Below are 15,012 nucleotides of genomic sequence, written 5' to 3'. Positions count from 1 at the left end.
AATTTCATGCAGAGATGGGGGTGGATACCACCGCTCCGAGTCGATTTAGGGTAGCTCTTCCAATTAGGGCATTATATGCTGACCCTACGTCAATGACTATGAAGTCTATACTCAGAGTTTTGGATTTTTCCCCTTTCCAAAGGTAGTATGAATGGGTAAGAATTCCAGTGGCTTTATTGGCGTGTCGCCTAGCCCGTATAAGGTGTCGGGGTAGGCTCTTAGCTCTCTCTCGTCCAACCCTAGCTTGTCAAACGTGGGTTTGAAAAGGATGTTCGCCGAGCTTCCTTGATCTACTAGAGTTCTGTGGAGATGGGCATTGGCCAGGATCATGGTTATCACCACTGGATCGTCGTGTTCAGGGATTACTCCTTGCCCATCCTCCTTTGTGAATGAGATGGTAGAAAGGTCGGGCGATTCGTTCCCGACCTGGTGGAATCGCTTGAGGTGTCTCTTGCGAGAGGACTTGGTGAGTCCCCCTCCCGCGAATCCACTTGAGATCATATGTATATGTCTCTCCGGAGTTTGCGGTGGTGGGTCTCTTCTATCTGCGTCATCTGGCTTTTTCTTCCCATGATTGTCCGACCTTTCCATGAGATATCTATCAAGTCGGCCCTCTCTGGTCAGCTTTTCTATTACATTTTTGAGGTCGTAACAGTCGTTTGTTGAGTGACCATATATTTTATGGTACTCACAGTACTCGCTGCGACTCCCCCCTTTTTTATTTTTAATGGGCCTAGGAGGCGGCAGCCTTTCAGTATTGCAAATTTCTCTGCATACGTCCACTATAGAAACCTTTAGAGGAGTATAAGAGTAATATTTCCTGGGTCTGTCGAGACCGAGGTCTTCTTTCTTCTTGGGTTCCCTCTCCTTTTCTTTTATCGAGGGAGGGTGCCCAGATCGCCAACTCGACTCTCTCAGTCTGACATTTTTCTCCATATTGATGTACTTTTCCGCTCTCTCCTGTACATCACTCAAAGAGGTCGGGTGCCTTTTTGATATGGACTGTGAGAAGGGTCCTTCCCTTAGTCTATTTACTAATCCCATGATAACTACCTCTGTGGGCAGATCTTGAATTTCCAAACACGCTTTGTTGAACCTTTCCATGTAATCACGCAGAGGTTCCCCGACCTCTTGTTTAACTCCCAAGAGGCTCGGTGCGTGTTTTACTTTATCCTTCTGGATGGAAAATCACATCAGGAATTTTTTTGAGAGGTCCTCAAAGCTGGTAACTGACCTTGGAGGGAGGCTATCGAACCACTTTATCGCCGCTTTTGACAGGGTGGTCGGAAAAGCCTTGCAACGTCTTGCATCAGAAGCATCAGCCAGATACATCCGACTTTTGAAGTTGCTTAAATGATGCTTTGGGTCTGTGGTTCCGTCATAGAGGTTCATCTCAGGGCTTTTGAAGTTTCTTGGAACCTTCGCCCTCATTATGTCCTCGCTGAACGGGTCCTCTCCTTCCAAGGGCGACTCTTCTCGGTTGTCGCAGGAGTCTCGGGCTTTAAGGGGGGATTCAAGCTTTGTGAATTTTTCTTTCAACTCTTTTCGTCGTTCTATTTCCTCCCTGAGGTTTCGCTCTGCCTCTCGTTGTCGTTCTAGTTCCTGTTCTAGTTGCTCCAAACGACCTTGGTGGTCGTGGACCAGCCCCATTAGCTCGGTTGCATGGGGTGGCCCTTCCTTTCCGGACTCTCGTCCTTCCGAGGAATTTGCCTTTGGATTTTTGAGCCCAAAGGTGCCTTCTTTATGCTGGTCGTTGGTTCCTTGATGAAGGGTCATGTCTGCGTCATTGTTTCCGGTATCTGGATTTTTTTTGCTCGGAATCAGACGATGTATGTCCATCTTCTGGTGAATTATCCGCCATTACTGGTTGATCTCTCAAGTCCCCGGCAACGGCGCCAATGTTCCGGGGCTTACCTAGAACCGGACGGTGGTTGGGCTTGTTTGTGAGGCCCAAGTGCTAGAGGAAGGCGGTCTCCGACTTGGTTTACGTCTGGGAGCCGCCTCCGAGTTGTGTATGTGATAGAATGGGGGGTGGTACCTGCAAAGACACTCCGATGCCTAAGTCAGCAAGGGTGTAAGCAGGTCTAGAGAGTATTGGGCTTAGAGATACCTGAGGGATGTCAGTGTATTTATAGTGGTGAACCCATAACCACCGTTGGAGTAGTTTCACCTTTTAAGGGGAATAACCGTCCCTTTATCTTAGGGAAGTTGAGATATTGCTCCTGGAAGTGGTTAGAGAGATTTTAGGGGCAGTTATCCTCTTGAGTGAGGGTTTATCTGCTAGCTAATCCCTCGCTCCCGACTTCTTTAGAACAAGTCGTGGTAAGCACCGACTTCGTAGATTGAAGGTCGGTGTAGGGTGATGGATTGAGCCTTTTGTTGGGTCTTGGACCTTATCATTGGGGTAGGGTATGAACATGAACCATGTAAAATATGAAGTAAAAATAAAAAAACGTAAAATTTGTGAGATTTATATGTATATCAAATCAAATTATTATATTAGTAAACAAATTTATTATACATAATTTTTTAAATAATTTTTTAATTTTTTAAAATAGACTCCGTATTAGTAAAACGAGGATCTCTTTGACAAGAAACAAAATAATTAAAGGATATACTAATAATTTTGTATTTTAACTTCTATTTTCTTAATACAAGAATATCAAATATCCACTTTAGTGGACGTGAATAAAATTTTATATTTTATACAAAGAATTATTCCTAAAAAATCAACTATTAGATTTTTAAACTTCAAACACATATATAATGTAAAAATTAAAAAATTTCGAAATTAATGTCCAGTTAAAAAATTTTAAAAGACTGATTTTACACATTTTATAATTGAAAAAATAAATTGGTACAAAGACTCAATTAAAAGAAAAAAATAAAAATCTAATTAAAAATTTTACAAAAATATAAGGACAAAAAAGAAACCTTAATTTTGTTATTACAAATATAATTAATTTAACTTTGACAGATTCCTTCACAAAATTTTATCAAAGATATTTTTTATTATTATTGCGATAAATTGAATTTGAGGAACTAAGACATCTATCTACCTTAAACAACATATCAAAGACTAATTTGTTATAATAAATTACTATGTACACAAAACGAGATTTAAATTCCCCACACGAGTTAGCACTAACTTAAATTGATTATCAATATTTGTCTTTGGTCTTGGGTTGCAAAGATTTCTTTTTGTTTGTTCACTTGTGTCACCAAAAAATAATATGGGCTTTTGGCCCATTACTCAATTAGGAATGGGGTCTTCCCTGTAGGCCCAATTCTCTAACCCTAATTTCATATTTGCGCCATTATCGATCTCTCCCAAAAGCCCGTAAAATCAAAGCCCAAAAGCCCAAAGCCCAGAGCTAGCAGCACTCGTGGCTGCCACAATAGAAGCGTTCGTGTCCCAAATCTCTTCTCTCGTCTCCGTCTCTCGTCTCTGCCATTAGTACCTTAGATTTTTCTTATTCTTCTTCTTCTTCTTCGTTGGATCTATAGAATATCCTCAGTTCCCAATCGAGTTTCACTTCGTGAGTTTCTATTTTCGTTCCTCTCTCTCTGTATCTTTTTTTTTTCCGTGAGCTATGTTCAGCTATCACTGTGACTCGGATCTCTGACTCACTTTTGAATTCTGTGTTTCCTCAATTTTACGCTCTCTGTATTTATTTATGTATTTATCTATTTGCATCTAGAACCATTGAAACATGTTCATTTTTTATTTATATTGTTTTTTACCATTTTGGTGTATAATAAAGCTTCGTTCTTTACATGTTATGTTTGTTATTAGGAGATTATTGTATCTGTTCCCATTGAAATCCCCGTGCAATTTTATTTATTTGCAATATGCTGTTGTTTTGTCTAAGGCTGCTGCATTGTTGTGATTATGCAATGCCACACTTTGCCCTTAATTTTTAAGTATCTGTGGTAGTAGTAGTAGTAGACTGAAATTGCATCATTTTATACACATGAATGAATTAAATTCATATGTTATATAATCATTCCATGTGTTCTCTTCTCAAGTTAGTTGGAAAGAGGAAATTTGGGAAGTTAGTGTTTTGAATTTGGTAATCCTCCATTCCTCCCTTTAAACCGGAAGAGAAGGGTTTGATATTTTTTTTTAAGAAAAAAAAAAAAAAAAACAAAAAAATTTGATGGAATTTATATACTTCCCAAAAATCAATAGAGGCCCTAATGGCTATCTCAATGTGATTTGAATGCTAATTGCAAAACAGCAGTGATTAGATACCTATTTAATGTTTAAAGTGATTCTTTGCTATAATCATCTCACCACAATCCACACTATATGTTCTGCTTAGTTTCTTGTGATGTTTTCATATTAGAGGTTAAATGTCATGGTTCTTAATTACATTGTTGCATATCTAGTGATGCTGCCTTTATGACTTTTCCTAATGCTCATTTTATAGAACTTTATCACCCGTACTTGTTTGGATGTAGTATCTTAAAAGTTTTTATGAATGATTTTCAGTGTGAACTGAGATGGCTGGAGGTGTAATTCAGCAGTTATTGAGAAGGAAACTCCAATCTCATTCTCCTGTAAGCATTCTCCTTGCTCTTGAAAGTTTTATTCTACTATTTACTTTTCTAGTCGTTGCTTCAAATAAAAGTTGAAGGCTGAGAAGATGGAAAAATTAACTTCTTTTTGTTAATAGGGGAATGGAATATAGCTGCTTCTTCTTTTCTTCGCCCCTTTTTTTGGTGGAGATGAGGGGGTTTAGAGCTTATCTTTACTTAGATTTCCCCTTTTAGCAATGTTTTCTTTTGAAGTCATATAACATCACTTATTACAAATTTCTCATTTGTGCAATAATTTTGTTGAGCTCATCAAACTTATTAATTCTAGTACTGTTAAGTTAATGTGAAAATAATGTTGAATAGAAACCAATACCATATCATTAATCTAATAAATTGAAGCTCTTGGATTCGAAAGCTTATGCCTACAATTGTAGTTTATAATTTACTTCTCATAGGTTTGGACTTCCCCCTTTGCAAGGAACTTGCTCTTGAGCCTTTTACACACAGAATTTGTGCATGTCTTGCTTCATCATACACATTCCTTCAGTTTGAATATGTGTTCTACTGCTGTTTATATACTACCTATATACACATGAAACTTCTCATGGCACCTCATCATGGGGATTTCTTCAATGAAGTTCAGTGGAAATATTTTTGTTTTCTTTTTTTACATCTTATCACAAGCTGGGTGGGTAAAATGGAGAAGTGCTTTGATTGTTATTTGTGATAGAAAAGTATCACACAACTATAGTTCATAGGACATGTGATGTTATATAGGATTGAGTGTTGAGAGATGAAAAGACAAGAAGGAAACAAGGATAGTAAGTGAATGTTGCTTTGGATGTATGGGTAAACCAGACAAGATAGAGTCAGAAATAAGTACACTAGAGAGGAAGTTATAGGAGCAGCTATGGCTACGGTAAAGAATATAGTAGAATCTTGTCTAGGTGGTCTATTGTGTGTGAGGAGGAGCTATGGCTACAGTAACACACTATGACATCTTTTGATTTACATAGCTGACCACATCCAGTGAATCAACCTTTGATCGTGGTGGTTGTTCTTGCTTACCATCCAATCAAGTGACTTGACCTAAAATGACATAATTTCTCTAGTTAATTTTTTATTGTCTTCATGTCTTAAGCTTTCTGTATCAAAATGTTTAAATCTCCATCTGCATCACTTGATGTAGCTGCAACTTCTAAGTCGCATTAACTGCCTCAGTTGTGTCATATTGCAAATTGCAGACTAGTTTGGACATTAACCCATTACTCTGGAACAGCATTACAATTTCTATAACACTTTAGAATCTCACTTCTCATGTCAATTTCATAGTATGATTCATTATTTGTAATTTTTACAAGTTTGAGTACATATGAAAGCTATTTTCCATTTTAAGTTTTCGGTGGGTGTTTGACATGAGTTAAGCTGTTTTTGCAGACTAGTATGTGCTCTTGCACACGATATTTTCTTTATGATTCTATGAAAATTTGACTACTATGGAATAAGCTGATTGTATCTTTTGCTGATAGCTACTTGATACTTATTGCAGAATGGTTCTCTTATGTCTTCCATTATGACAAAGAAAGATTATGCTGGCTCTACTGGCAGCAGCTCATTTAGAGCTCTTGCGTTGATTGGAGCTAGTGTCACTGGGTTTTTGGGTTTTGCAACAACAGCATCAGCTGATGAAGCTGAGCATGGCCTTGCATGCCCAAACTATCCATGGCCTCATGCTGGCATTCTCAGTTCATATGATCATGCATCGTGAGTTTTGCCCATTCTTTCCGTATATGTGGATCTTGATAATTCTCTATGCCACTATTATGTATTTGTGTCAAATTTCACCTGAATGCTATATAACTATGAATCTAACTCTGGCTTTACTGCATTCAACTAATTTGTTGAACAGGATTCGTCGTGGTCATCAAGTCTATACACAAGTTTGTGCTTCCTGCCATTCTATGTCTTTGATATCATACCGTGATTTGGTTGGTGTTGCTTATACAGAAGATGAAGTAAAGGCCATGGCAGCTGAGATTGAGGTGGTTGACGGTCCTAATGATGAGGGTGAAATGTTCACTCGCCCCGGTAAACTCAGTGATCGCTTTCCTCAGCCATATGCAAATGAAGCAGCTGCTAGGTTTGCTAATGGAGGAGCCTATCCTCCAGATCTAAGTCTTATTACCAAGGTAATGTCTATTATTATCTGCTAGGAATGAAGAGATTTTCTATTGTCATGTGATCTTTAATTATTCTTGCACGTTGTATTTACAGGCCCGTCACAATGGTCAGAATTATGTGTTTGCCCTTCTAACTGGTTATCGTGATCCCCCTGCTGGTGTTTCGGTAAAGTTCTCTCTAAAGACTTGTTGAGAGTTAATACACTTTAACTTGTGCATCATGAAGAAGTTATATAGATTTGCCAACTATCTATTGCGTAGTTTAGGGCTAAAACAAACTTTTATAAAATCTGTTGTGGCTTGGAATCTGTGCAAGGAAAGGCAATAACAGCGCAACAATTTTCGTGTCCCTTTTTTGTGCACGAATGACTATAGTGTCTGTGCAGGATAGACTGGGGTTTGTTGTAGGTTCTTTGGCATTTTCCATGATTTTCTTTGCGTATCAATTTACAACTAAGCTTGATGTTTGCCATTTTTACAATGAAATGTTTCTTTTACTTTGCAACTCAAGTTGTTGTCAGTTATGAAGTGTAAAATGTATTTAACCATAGGTAAACTCATTTACTATTATTTTCTTGAATAACGTTATAGATTAGAGAGGGTCTGCACTATAACCCTTATTTCCCTGGTGGTGCCATTGCCATGCCTAAAATGCTTAACGATGGTGCTGTTGAATATGAGGATGGTACTCCCGCCACTGAATCTCAGGTATTCTGTTTGTTTAGTATTCCTTTCAGTCAATCTCATCACGGAATGTGTATTACATATGAACTACGGGAGAATGGAGGTAATTTTCTTGCTGGTGTTGTGTTTTGCTGCAGATGGGGAAAGATGTTGTGTCATTCTTATCTTGGGCTGCCGAACCGGAGATGGAAGAGAGAAAACTGGTATGTTTCTTATAATATTTTGCTGTTACCAAAATCAAAGCAGAAAAGATCTTAATTTCTAACAAGACTGCTACTATGTGCAGATGGGATTTAAGTGGATATTTGTTCTAACATTGGCATTGCTTCAAGCTGGCTACTACCGTCGCCTTAGGTGGTCTGTTCTAAAGTCTCGCAAGCTGGTTCTTGATGTCGTCAATTAAACCACCTTCAGGTTTCTTTTTTCAGTTATAAGGAAACAATATTATCATTGGCAGTAATTTTGTCGAATGATTAGTTGTCTTATATCTTTGTCAAATTCGTTAATGGAGCTAACTGGAAACGTGTTCAATTTTTGGTTTGAGATGGAAATAAAGCTGTTCCATATAGGAGATTCGGTACTTTACATATTTCCCATGTCTGACCTGTGTATTGTTAGATTCTCCTGGAATCTTGTAATAATATCTTTATTCAGTTTCATGCTTTTATGGCAAATGACCCCCCGATTGTGTTTTGCGCCGGCTTAGTCGCAAACTCATCCGACATTACCCAATTTCGAGTTGCGAAATTTCTCTGAAAACAATGATATTTTGCCATTATCATCATTCAGCTCATGGCATTGAGGCTGAAAAGGCCATTGTGCTTAGCTACATTGAAGGTGTGAACTAAGGCCATGTTTGGGAGGATTGAAATCATTTGTGGCATGTAATGCACTGGTTTACAAAACCTTAGAGATAGTAAAGGGAATATGAAAGAAAAATAGTAATAGGCCCTGGTGCATGTTAAATTTCAAACTTTGATGCAAGAAAATTGGAGCATAAATCATTGTTGAGAAGCATGAACGAAATGTAACAGGTTTTTGGCTTTTTAGCTAATATCTACAATTATCCAACAAATTAACTTTTGAGGTATTAGTGACTTTTTAAATTGGGTAATGCTAATCAATAATTTTTTTGAACAACATGAACAATCACCAATCAAATCAAAATATTGTTCACATTGTTTAATATTTTTAATTGTCTACCTATACTTTTTTTTTTTAAATTTTGTCCATTAAGTTTCATTTTTCTATTTGAAGAAATAAAATAAATACATGTAAAGACGCCATTAAGGTTAAGGCGGACTAATACGTTTGGAAACGACTTATTTGGTTGAATTTTAAACAATCGAAGTCACACAACGACATCTACTTAGAAATTGAAATTTGTACATTGTTGACAAGTTAAGAGTGGAAAAAATGATTGCATATTATTTTATTTTCAAGTTGGGTTGTAAATGTTTAACTAAAAGTTTTGTTCGGTAATCAACTTGGGTTGGTTTAGTGGTCAACTCACTAGTCCGTTTAAACAAATGTGGAGTTTGAATTCCGCTTCGTGTATGTAACAATTTATTGGCTTGAAAAATGTCATAAAAAAGGTTTTGTTCGCTATATTGAGTTGCTTCTTCCAAAAAAAACTTTTATATTTATTTTATCTTGAAACAAAAATTACTCTCCAAAACTCGAGCAAGTTAGGTTGTATTTTTTTAATAGAGAAAAGCCCTGCATACAATTCATCAGGGCTTGTATGCTTTACAAGTTAATTAACGTTTAAACTCTAAAAATGCGATGCAAGGTCTACGTTCTTCTTCTTCCTCTTCCTCTTTTTCTTCTTCTTTTCTTTGGTTTCTTGCCTTCTCTTTCTTCTTCTTCTTCTTCTTCTTCTTCTTGCTGCACGTTCTTCTTCCTCTTCTTCTTCTTCTTCTTTTTCTTCTTCTTTTTTTTCGTTTCTTGCTTTATCTTTCTCGTTCTTCTTCTTCTTGCACGTTCTTCTTCCTCTTCCTCTTCCTCTTCTTCTTCTTTTCTTTCGTTTCTTGCCTTCTCTTTCTCCTTCTTCTTCTTCTTGCTGCACATTCTTCTTCATTTACGTGTTTTTCTCTCTGTTTTCTTTCTTCTTTGTTCTCGATTTTCATTTTTTTTACATCAAGCTCTGAAATCGTTTTTGAAGAAAAAGAAGCAGCAGAAGATGAGGAGGAGAAAGAAAAAGAGTTCTGAAATATGCATAAGGTGTACTTCAACAAATTTTGGGTGTATTTCTTAAATCCTTTGGGTGTATTTCTGTAATCCTTTGGGTGTATTTCTATAATCGTTTGGGTGAATTTCTGTAACCGTTTGGGTGTATTTCTGTAATTGTTTGAGTGTATTTCTGAAGTTCCATTATCTTTAAATTTGGCAAGAAAATTGTTTTCACGGAGGAGGAAGAAGAAGAGTCGTTCATAATGCATAGTGAGTAGCGCGCTTTGAAAACAGAAAGTTGTTGAATAACGTGTGTTTTATTTACTCTTGAATGTGGAAGTGTGTAATGCATTAATTAAGTGTAATGCGTGTGTTTTATTGGATTTGTAAGACTTGTAAGCCAAAAAAACTTGTATGTGTAGCAGGCCTTAATTTAATATTAATATATTTATCTACTATTTCTACTATCTTGTTTATAAAATGTTCTTTGTTTTATATATTTATTATTTGTTATAATTTGAAGAATTTGAAGTTTTGAACTTGAAATCTCATTATTGTGAGATATTTATTATTTTAATTAATCACAAATTTATTAATTACGATACATATTTAATAAATAAATAATTTTTACGTGTCTATTAATACACAAATATTTAAAGCCACATTTTCTTTTGGTATTGTTAAGTGTAGATAAAAGAAACTATGTTGATATAGTTTTCTTAACAATGTTGATGTATATTTTTTTTGAGTTAGAATAACTATATAACATGGATCAAATGTAATATAATATTTTATACAAACATCCAATCATATATTATTATATTAACAAAAATATTTGATTTAACTATTTACAACTAATATAAACATCTAACTTAAATGACAATATAAAATACATAATAATTAAACTCTTAAAACATTTTTCATGAAGTTAAAGAAAAAGAAAAGCAAATTGTAATACATTAAAAAGGGATTAGAAACTCGATTACATTCGACTTCACATGAAGTTAATACTTGAGAGTCGTTAAATAATTTGATTGATTTGACTAAATTTTCATCTAACAACTATGATATATCAACTTCATGTTCACGTGAAGCCTATTTCACCTGAGTTTTGACCCAAAAAAACACCAAACAAGTAAATGTGTCTTAAAATAAAAAATCTACCTTCAATAAATAAATAAAATTAAAAGAAAAATAAAAAATCTTTCTCCATATGAGAGAGAGAGAGAGAACTACCAAACATAGCAGCGAATTCACGCTTTTCAAATCTTCCGCTATTCCTCTCATTCCTGTCTCACTTTCTCTTTCTCGCTCTTTGGGATCAACGAATCCTGTTTTTGTAGGGTGAGTTTTCAGCACCATTCCTCGATCCTCTTCTTTTTCGCTAATTTCTCATTTCCGATGATTCGGTATTTCTCCATTGAACATTCCAATGACTACGAAAATTTGAATGTGTGAATTCTGGTAACTGTGTGTTTGAATGTTCAATTTATGAATTTTTTTTATTCGTTCTTTTAATCTGTTTGTTCCTCCATTATCACTTTTTCAGTGTATTTTTGGTAAATAAAAGTCTGCCTTTTTTGGTTAACTTTAGATCCATTACAAAAGATTCCTCTTTTAAACAGTATAATTCATTACAAAACATTCTGGCTTTGTCTGAAAACACATCAAGTAGGTTTTGTTGAGTGTGAAATTCAATGTTATTCGTCATTTTGATAATTGAGTATCCAGCAAAAATTACTATATTTAACTTGATCATGTTTGTTCCTTTTTCTTTTGTTCCTTCCCAATAAAGCAGGTTGTGCTGAGGCTTAGCCGGTAATCGAAGCCGAATTCTGGAGTTTAATCCTAGAAAATGGGTTATATTGGTGCTCATGGTGTAGCAGCTCTGCATAGATACAAATATAGTGGTGTAGACCATTCTTATGTAGCCAAATATGTATTGCAGCCTTTTTGGACTCGCTTTGTTACAGTTTTCCCTCTATGGATGCCGTGAGTAATTTCGGTTTTTGAACTAAGGTTCTTTCATTGGTTCTTGTTGTAAATATGAATGCTTGGTTTCATTGCTTTTCCCTGTTTTCTCTTAGAAGCTAAACTGTTAAATATTGAGAGTTGAAATGAGATATTCACAGTTTATTTGTTCTGTGACAATTCATGACCAAAATTGCATGATCGGAATCATCAATAGTTTTAAACTGTAATCTGAATTTGGTATGCCATAGTGCTGTAGCTTGTTAATAAACAATAGCACACTTATGTTGATTATAAGTAGATATACATGTTATGTGCTCTGTCTATAACTTTGCCACTCTTTCTTGAAGGTGAAATACTTTCATCTCCTAATTTATACATTTGTTTAATATAATTTTTTTCTTCTATATTTTCACTATTGAATTCTGAGTTATTCTATTTCTAACTTGTACCTTGTTCTTCTGTTTACTCCCCTCACTTGGCATTGTGGTATTCGTTCATCTTTTGCAGTCCAAACATGGTATACCTTTGCTTCCTCTCTTATTGACGTGTATACTTTACTGTTGCTATCGCATGCGATAATATCCTTGACACTGATATTCCATGAATTGTTTGGTTGCAGATTACTCTTATGGGATTTATGTTCTTAATGCTCTCTGCATTCATCGGCTATGTGAGTGGACCTGCAATTAATTAAACATTGTACTTAATGCTGAAGTTACAGTACTGCTTATCTTATTTCCGAACACTTTATTTTGATTCTCATTTTACTAGATTAGATGGCACAATGAAACTTTAATTAGTAATGCCCTGGTATTTAAGTGTTTTGACGACTTCTGATTAACTTCACATGTTGCTGTTTACTTCTTTTGTTTAATTGTTCATTACCTAGCCGAATCTTAGGACATATTCTAATTCAATTTTCGCTTCTGTATATTTTCTATTCAGATGTACTCACCTCAATTGGACACAGCTCCACCAAGATGGGTTCATTTTGCCCATGGCCTACTGTTGTTTCTATACCAGGTCTAGTTAAGTTCTTTCATTGCAAGCATAAATTGCTCCCTTCTTTTGGCTTTTTGAATCCTGTTTATTTAGCTTGTTGAGTAGATCTCATTTCGTGCATCGTACTCTTTTTTCCCCTTTTTTTGTATTTTTAATTTTTTTGGTTACAAAATTCGTGCAATTCCTGATCAATGTACTAATATTATTTGATACTTAGAATCTTATTTTTCCTATAGGTAATTAACTTTCTTTATTTCTTTAAAATTGATGTGTATGCTAGACATTTGATGCTGTTGATGGGAAGCAAGCTAGACGGACAAGTTCTTCCAGTCCACTGGGGGAGCTGTTTGATCATGGTAATTTACTTGTGTCATGTTCATTTTAGCATTTCTCTAATTAACTCCTGTTTAACACTAACAAAAATATTTAAAACTCTTCTGCAGGATGTGATGCACTTGCTTGTACTGTAAGTTTCTTCACTTTGGCTGTTATATCTAACCTCTAAAATGGAACGAACAAATATGAAAATCTATGAGAACTGTATTTCAGTTTGAATCAATTGCTTTTGGGAGCACGTCCATGTGTGGGAGAGACGCTTTTTGGTTCTGGTTTTTATCTGCTGTTCCGTTTTATGGTGCAACTTGGGAGCAGTAAGTTATTATTCTTTATTATTATTATTATTATTATTATTATTATTATTATTCCCTACCTCTTATTTTTAAGGAATGATTATATCCCTTTTTATATTTAATAGGGAGGGCTATCTATATATTTTATTTTTTATTTTCAATACTTATGCCACCACCCCACACAAACCATTTAAAATTTCTGGGTGGTGGAACTGTATCTAAACTTGCACTCCATACGCCAGTGTGAATTGAACATCTATTATTTATTGACCATAACATTATATAAACTTTTTAATTTTCTTTTAAATTTTGATGTAGCTATTTCACCCATTCACTTATACTACCAGTTATAAATGGTCCTACGGAGGGTCTCATGCTGATATACACCTGTCACTTCTTTACTGCTCTTGTGGGTATGCCCCTTCTCTGGGTTCTGTTCTATTGTACCAACCACCAACACAGTTTTGTTACATTTATGATGTGGTCTTGTGATTACCTATTATTATTATTCTTCAGGTGCTGAGTGGTGGATTCATGAATTTGGGAAGTCTGTACCTTTCTTAAGCTGGATGCCTGTTGTTTCGGGTGAGATTGTCCTTGTCATGTAATATTTATTATATTTCCTGGAACAAAAGTTTGCACTGTGTCTTGTTTCTGATGCTATTTGTCATAATTTTGGTACTCACGCCAAGTTTTGATCATATTGTAAACATTACATTTAGATTTAGGGTGATATGTTGTATGGGACTGAATTCTGGGTGGTAAAATCCCACTTGGGCATGAACTTTACATTGCAAATATTAGGATGATTACATGGATGGGTGGTTACACAAGATTGTATAGGATTATGAACGATTGCATCAGATAAATTTGGGGCAGTGTTGATTATTGAAAGATGGTAGAATCTTGAATTTTTATTGAATAGGTTCTTTCTTAATAATTAGTTTGATTTTTACTGTATTTCAGGGATACCAACATACAAAGCTGCTTTAACGTTGCTGATGGTTTTTGGTGTTGGACCAACAGTTTTTGGCAAGTATGTTTTCTTCAAGTCCAAAATTTTCTTGATTGTATAATCTACATAGTTGCATTCTCAAATAAGTGTCTTCAAATGTTAACATTGTATGTTGGTTCAATGCAGTGTGTCTAATGTCTGTAAACTTGTGAGGGCAAAAAATGGAAGCGTGTTACGTGCCTTGGCTATGGTGATACCATTTTCCTTATAGATGATTCTCCCTTCCTTTTCAAATTTTGGTTCGTTCGTTGACACATTTTTCTTGCGCAGCTTTATCCCTTTACCGTCCTTGTTGGAGCAGTTCTCTTGTGGTATAACTTAAGTTGTTCAATTGCTTTTTTGGCTTTTTGGTCATCGGTTTTGTTTATGAGAAACATTTCTTCTATGCCTTTGTACATATAAGCACATGAGCGATCTTTTATGCAGGGATCATTTATCGCCATCTGACATCATGGGCAACCACCCGTGTTTAGTAATTATAGGAACAGGACTTGCTTTCGGGTTTCTAGTGGTAAGACTTTTGAGAAACTATCCACGTTTATATGGTTTTTGATATTGCGTTAACATATTAATACCTTTTTTTCTTAGCTTTTGTGTGGGCAATCTATTCTATGTTCCAATGTTAACTGAAGAAGGCTTAATTTTGCAGGGAAGGATGATTTTGGCCCATCTGTGCGATGAACCTAAGGGCTTGAAGACTGGAATGTGCATGGTACCAAACTCTTTCATTGGGATGTCATCTGAATTTTTCTTTTTTGTTTCTGTTTATTTATTTATTTTTAAAATAATATTTTCTCCAAATCTGGCCATGGTA

At 35.5% G+C, this 15,012-nt stretch overlaps 3 protein-coding genes across 3 annotated transcripts in view; 2 read left to right on the top strand and 1 right to left on the bottom strand.

Moving 5' to 3' along the window:
- Positions 1 to 111: 111 nt before the first annotated feature.
- LOC107478294 (uncharacterized) lies at positions 112 to 1,104 on the bottom strand. Its single transcript, XM_016098431.1, has one exon. It carries the CDS (start codon positions 1,102 to 1,104, stop codon positions 112 to 114), a length of 993 nt encoding a protein of 330 aa, XP_015953917.1.
- A 2,276-nt stretch (positions 1,105 to 3,380) lies between these two features.
- Positions 3,381 to 8,080, top strand: LOC127743962 (cytochrome c1-2, heme protein, mitochondrial). Its single transcript, XM_052256222.1, has 8 exons — positions 3,381 to 3,539; positions 4,496 to 4,563; positions 6,092 to 6,306; positions 6,452 to 6,731; positions 6,817 to 6,888; positions 7,314 to 7,430; positions 7,544 to 7,609; positions 7,693 to 8,080. The coding sequence occupies exons 2-8, from the start codon at positions 4,507 to 4,509 to the stop codon at positions 7,807 to 7,809; spliced, it is 924 nt and encodes a 307-aa protein (XP_052112182.1). The 5' UTR covers positions 3,381 to 3,539; positions 4,496 to 4,506; the 3' UTR covers positions 7,810 to 8,080.
- A 2,700-nt stretch (positions 8,081 to 10,780) lies between these two features.
- Positions 10,781 to 15,012, top strand: part of LOC127743859 (choline/ethanolaminephosphotransferase 1) — a 6,143-nt gene continuing 1,911 nt past the window's right edge. The window contains exons 1-15 of the mRNA XM_052256037.1: positions 10,781 to 10,922; positions 11,377 to 11,570; positions 12,060 to 12,069; positions 12,172 to 12,222; positions 12,498 to 12,575; positions 12,835 to 12,910; positions 12,998 to 13,020; positions 13,104 to 13,204; positions 13,502 to 13,596; positions 13,700 to 13,768; positions 14,150 to 14,219; positions 14,325 to 14,388; positions 14,469 to 14,509; positions 14,625 to 14,709; positions 14,848 to 14,910. Of these exons, the coding sequence (XP_052111997.1) occupies positions 11,434 to 11,570; positions 12,060 to 12,069; positions 12,172 to 12,222; positions 12,498 to 12,575; positions 12,835 to 12,910; positions 12,998 to 13,020; positions 13,104 to 13,204; positions 13,502 to 13,596; positions 13,700 to 13,768; positions 14,150 to 14,219; positions 14,325 to 14,388; positions 14,469 to 14,509; positions 14,625 to 14,709; positions 14,848 to 14,910 (963 nt within the window). The 5' untranslated portion in view covers positions 10,781 to 10,922; positions 11,377 to 11,433. The remainder of the gene's footprint in view (positions 10,923 to 11,376; positions 11,571 to 12,059; positions 12,070 to 12,171; positions 12,223 to 12,497; positions 12,576 to 12,834; positions 12,911 to 12,997; positions 13,021 to 13,103; positions 13,205 to 13,501; positions 13,597 to 13,699; positions 13,769 to 14,149; positions 14,220 to 14,324; positions 14,389 to 14,468; positions 14,510 to 14,624; positions 14,710 to 14,847; positions 14,911 to 15,012) is intronic.

This window comes from Arachis duranensis, unplaced genomic scaffold (genome assembly GCF_000817695.3).
Source record: "Arachis duranensis cultivar V14167 unplaced genomic scaffold, aradu.V14167.gnm2.J7QH unplaced_Scaffold_165934, whole genome shotgun sequence".
Lineage (NCBI taxonomy): Eukaryota > Viridiplantae > Streptophyta > Magnoliopsida > Fabales > Fabaceae > Arachis > Arachis duranensis.
The sequence above is the reverse complement of the archived record's forward strand: the minus strand, read 5'-3'. Positions and strand labels throughout refer to the sequence as shown.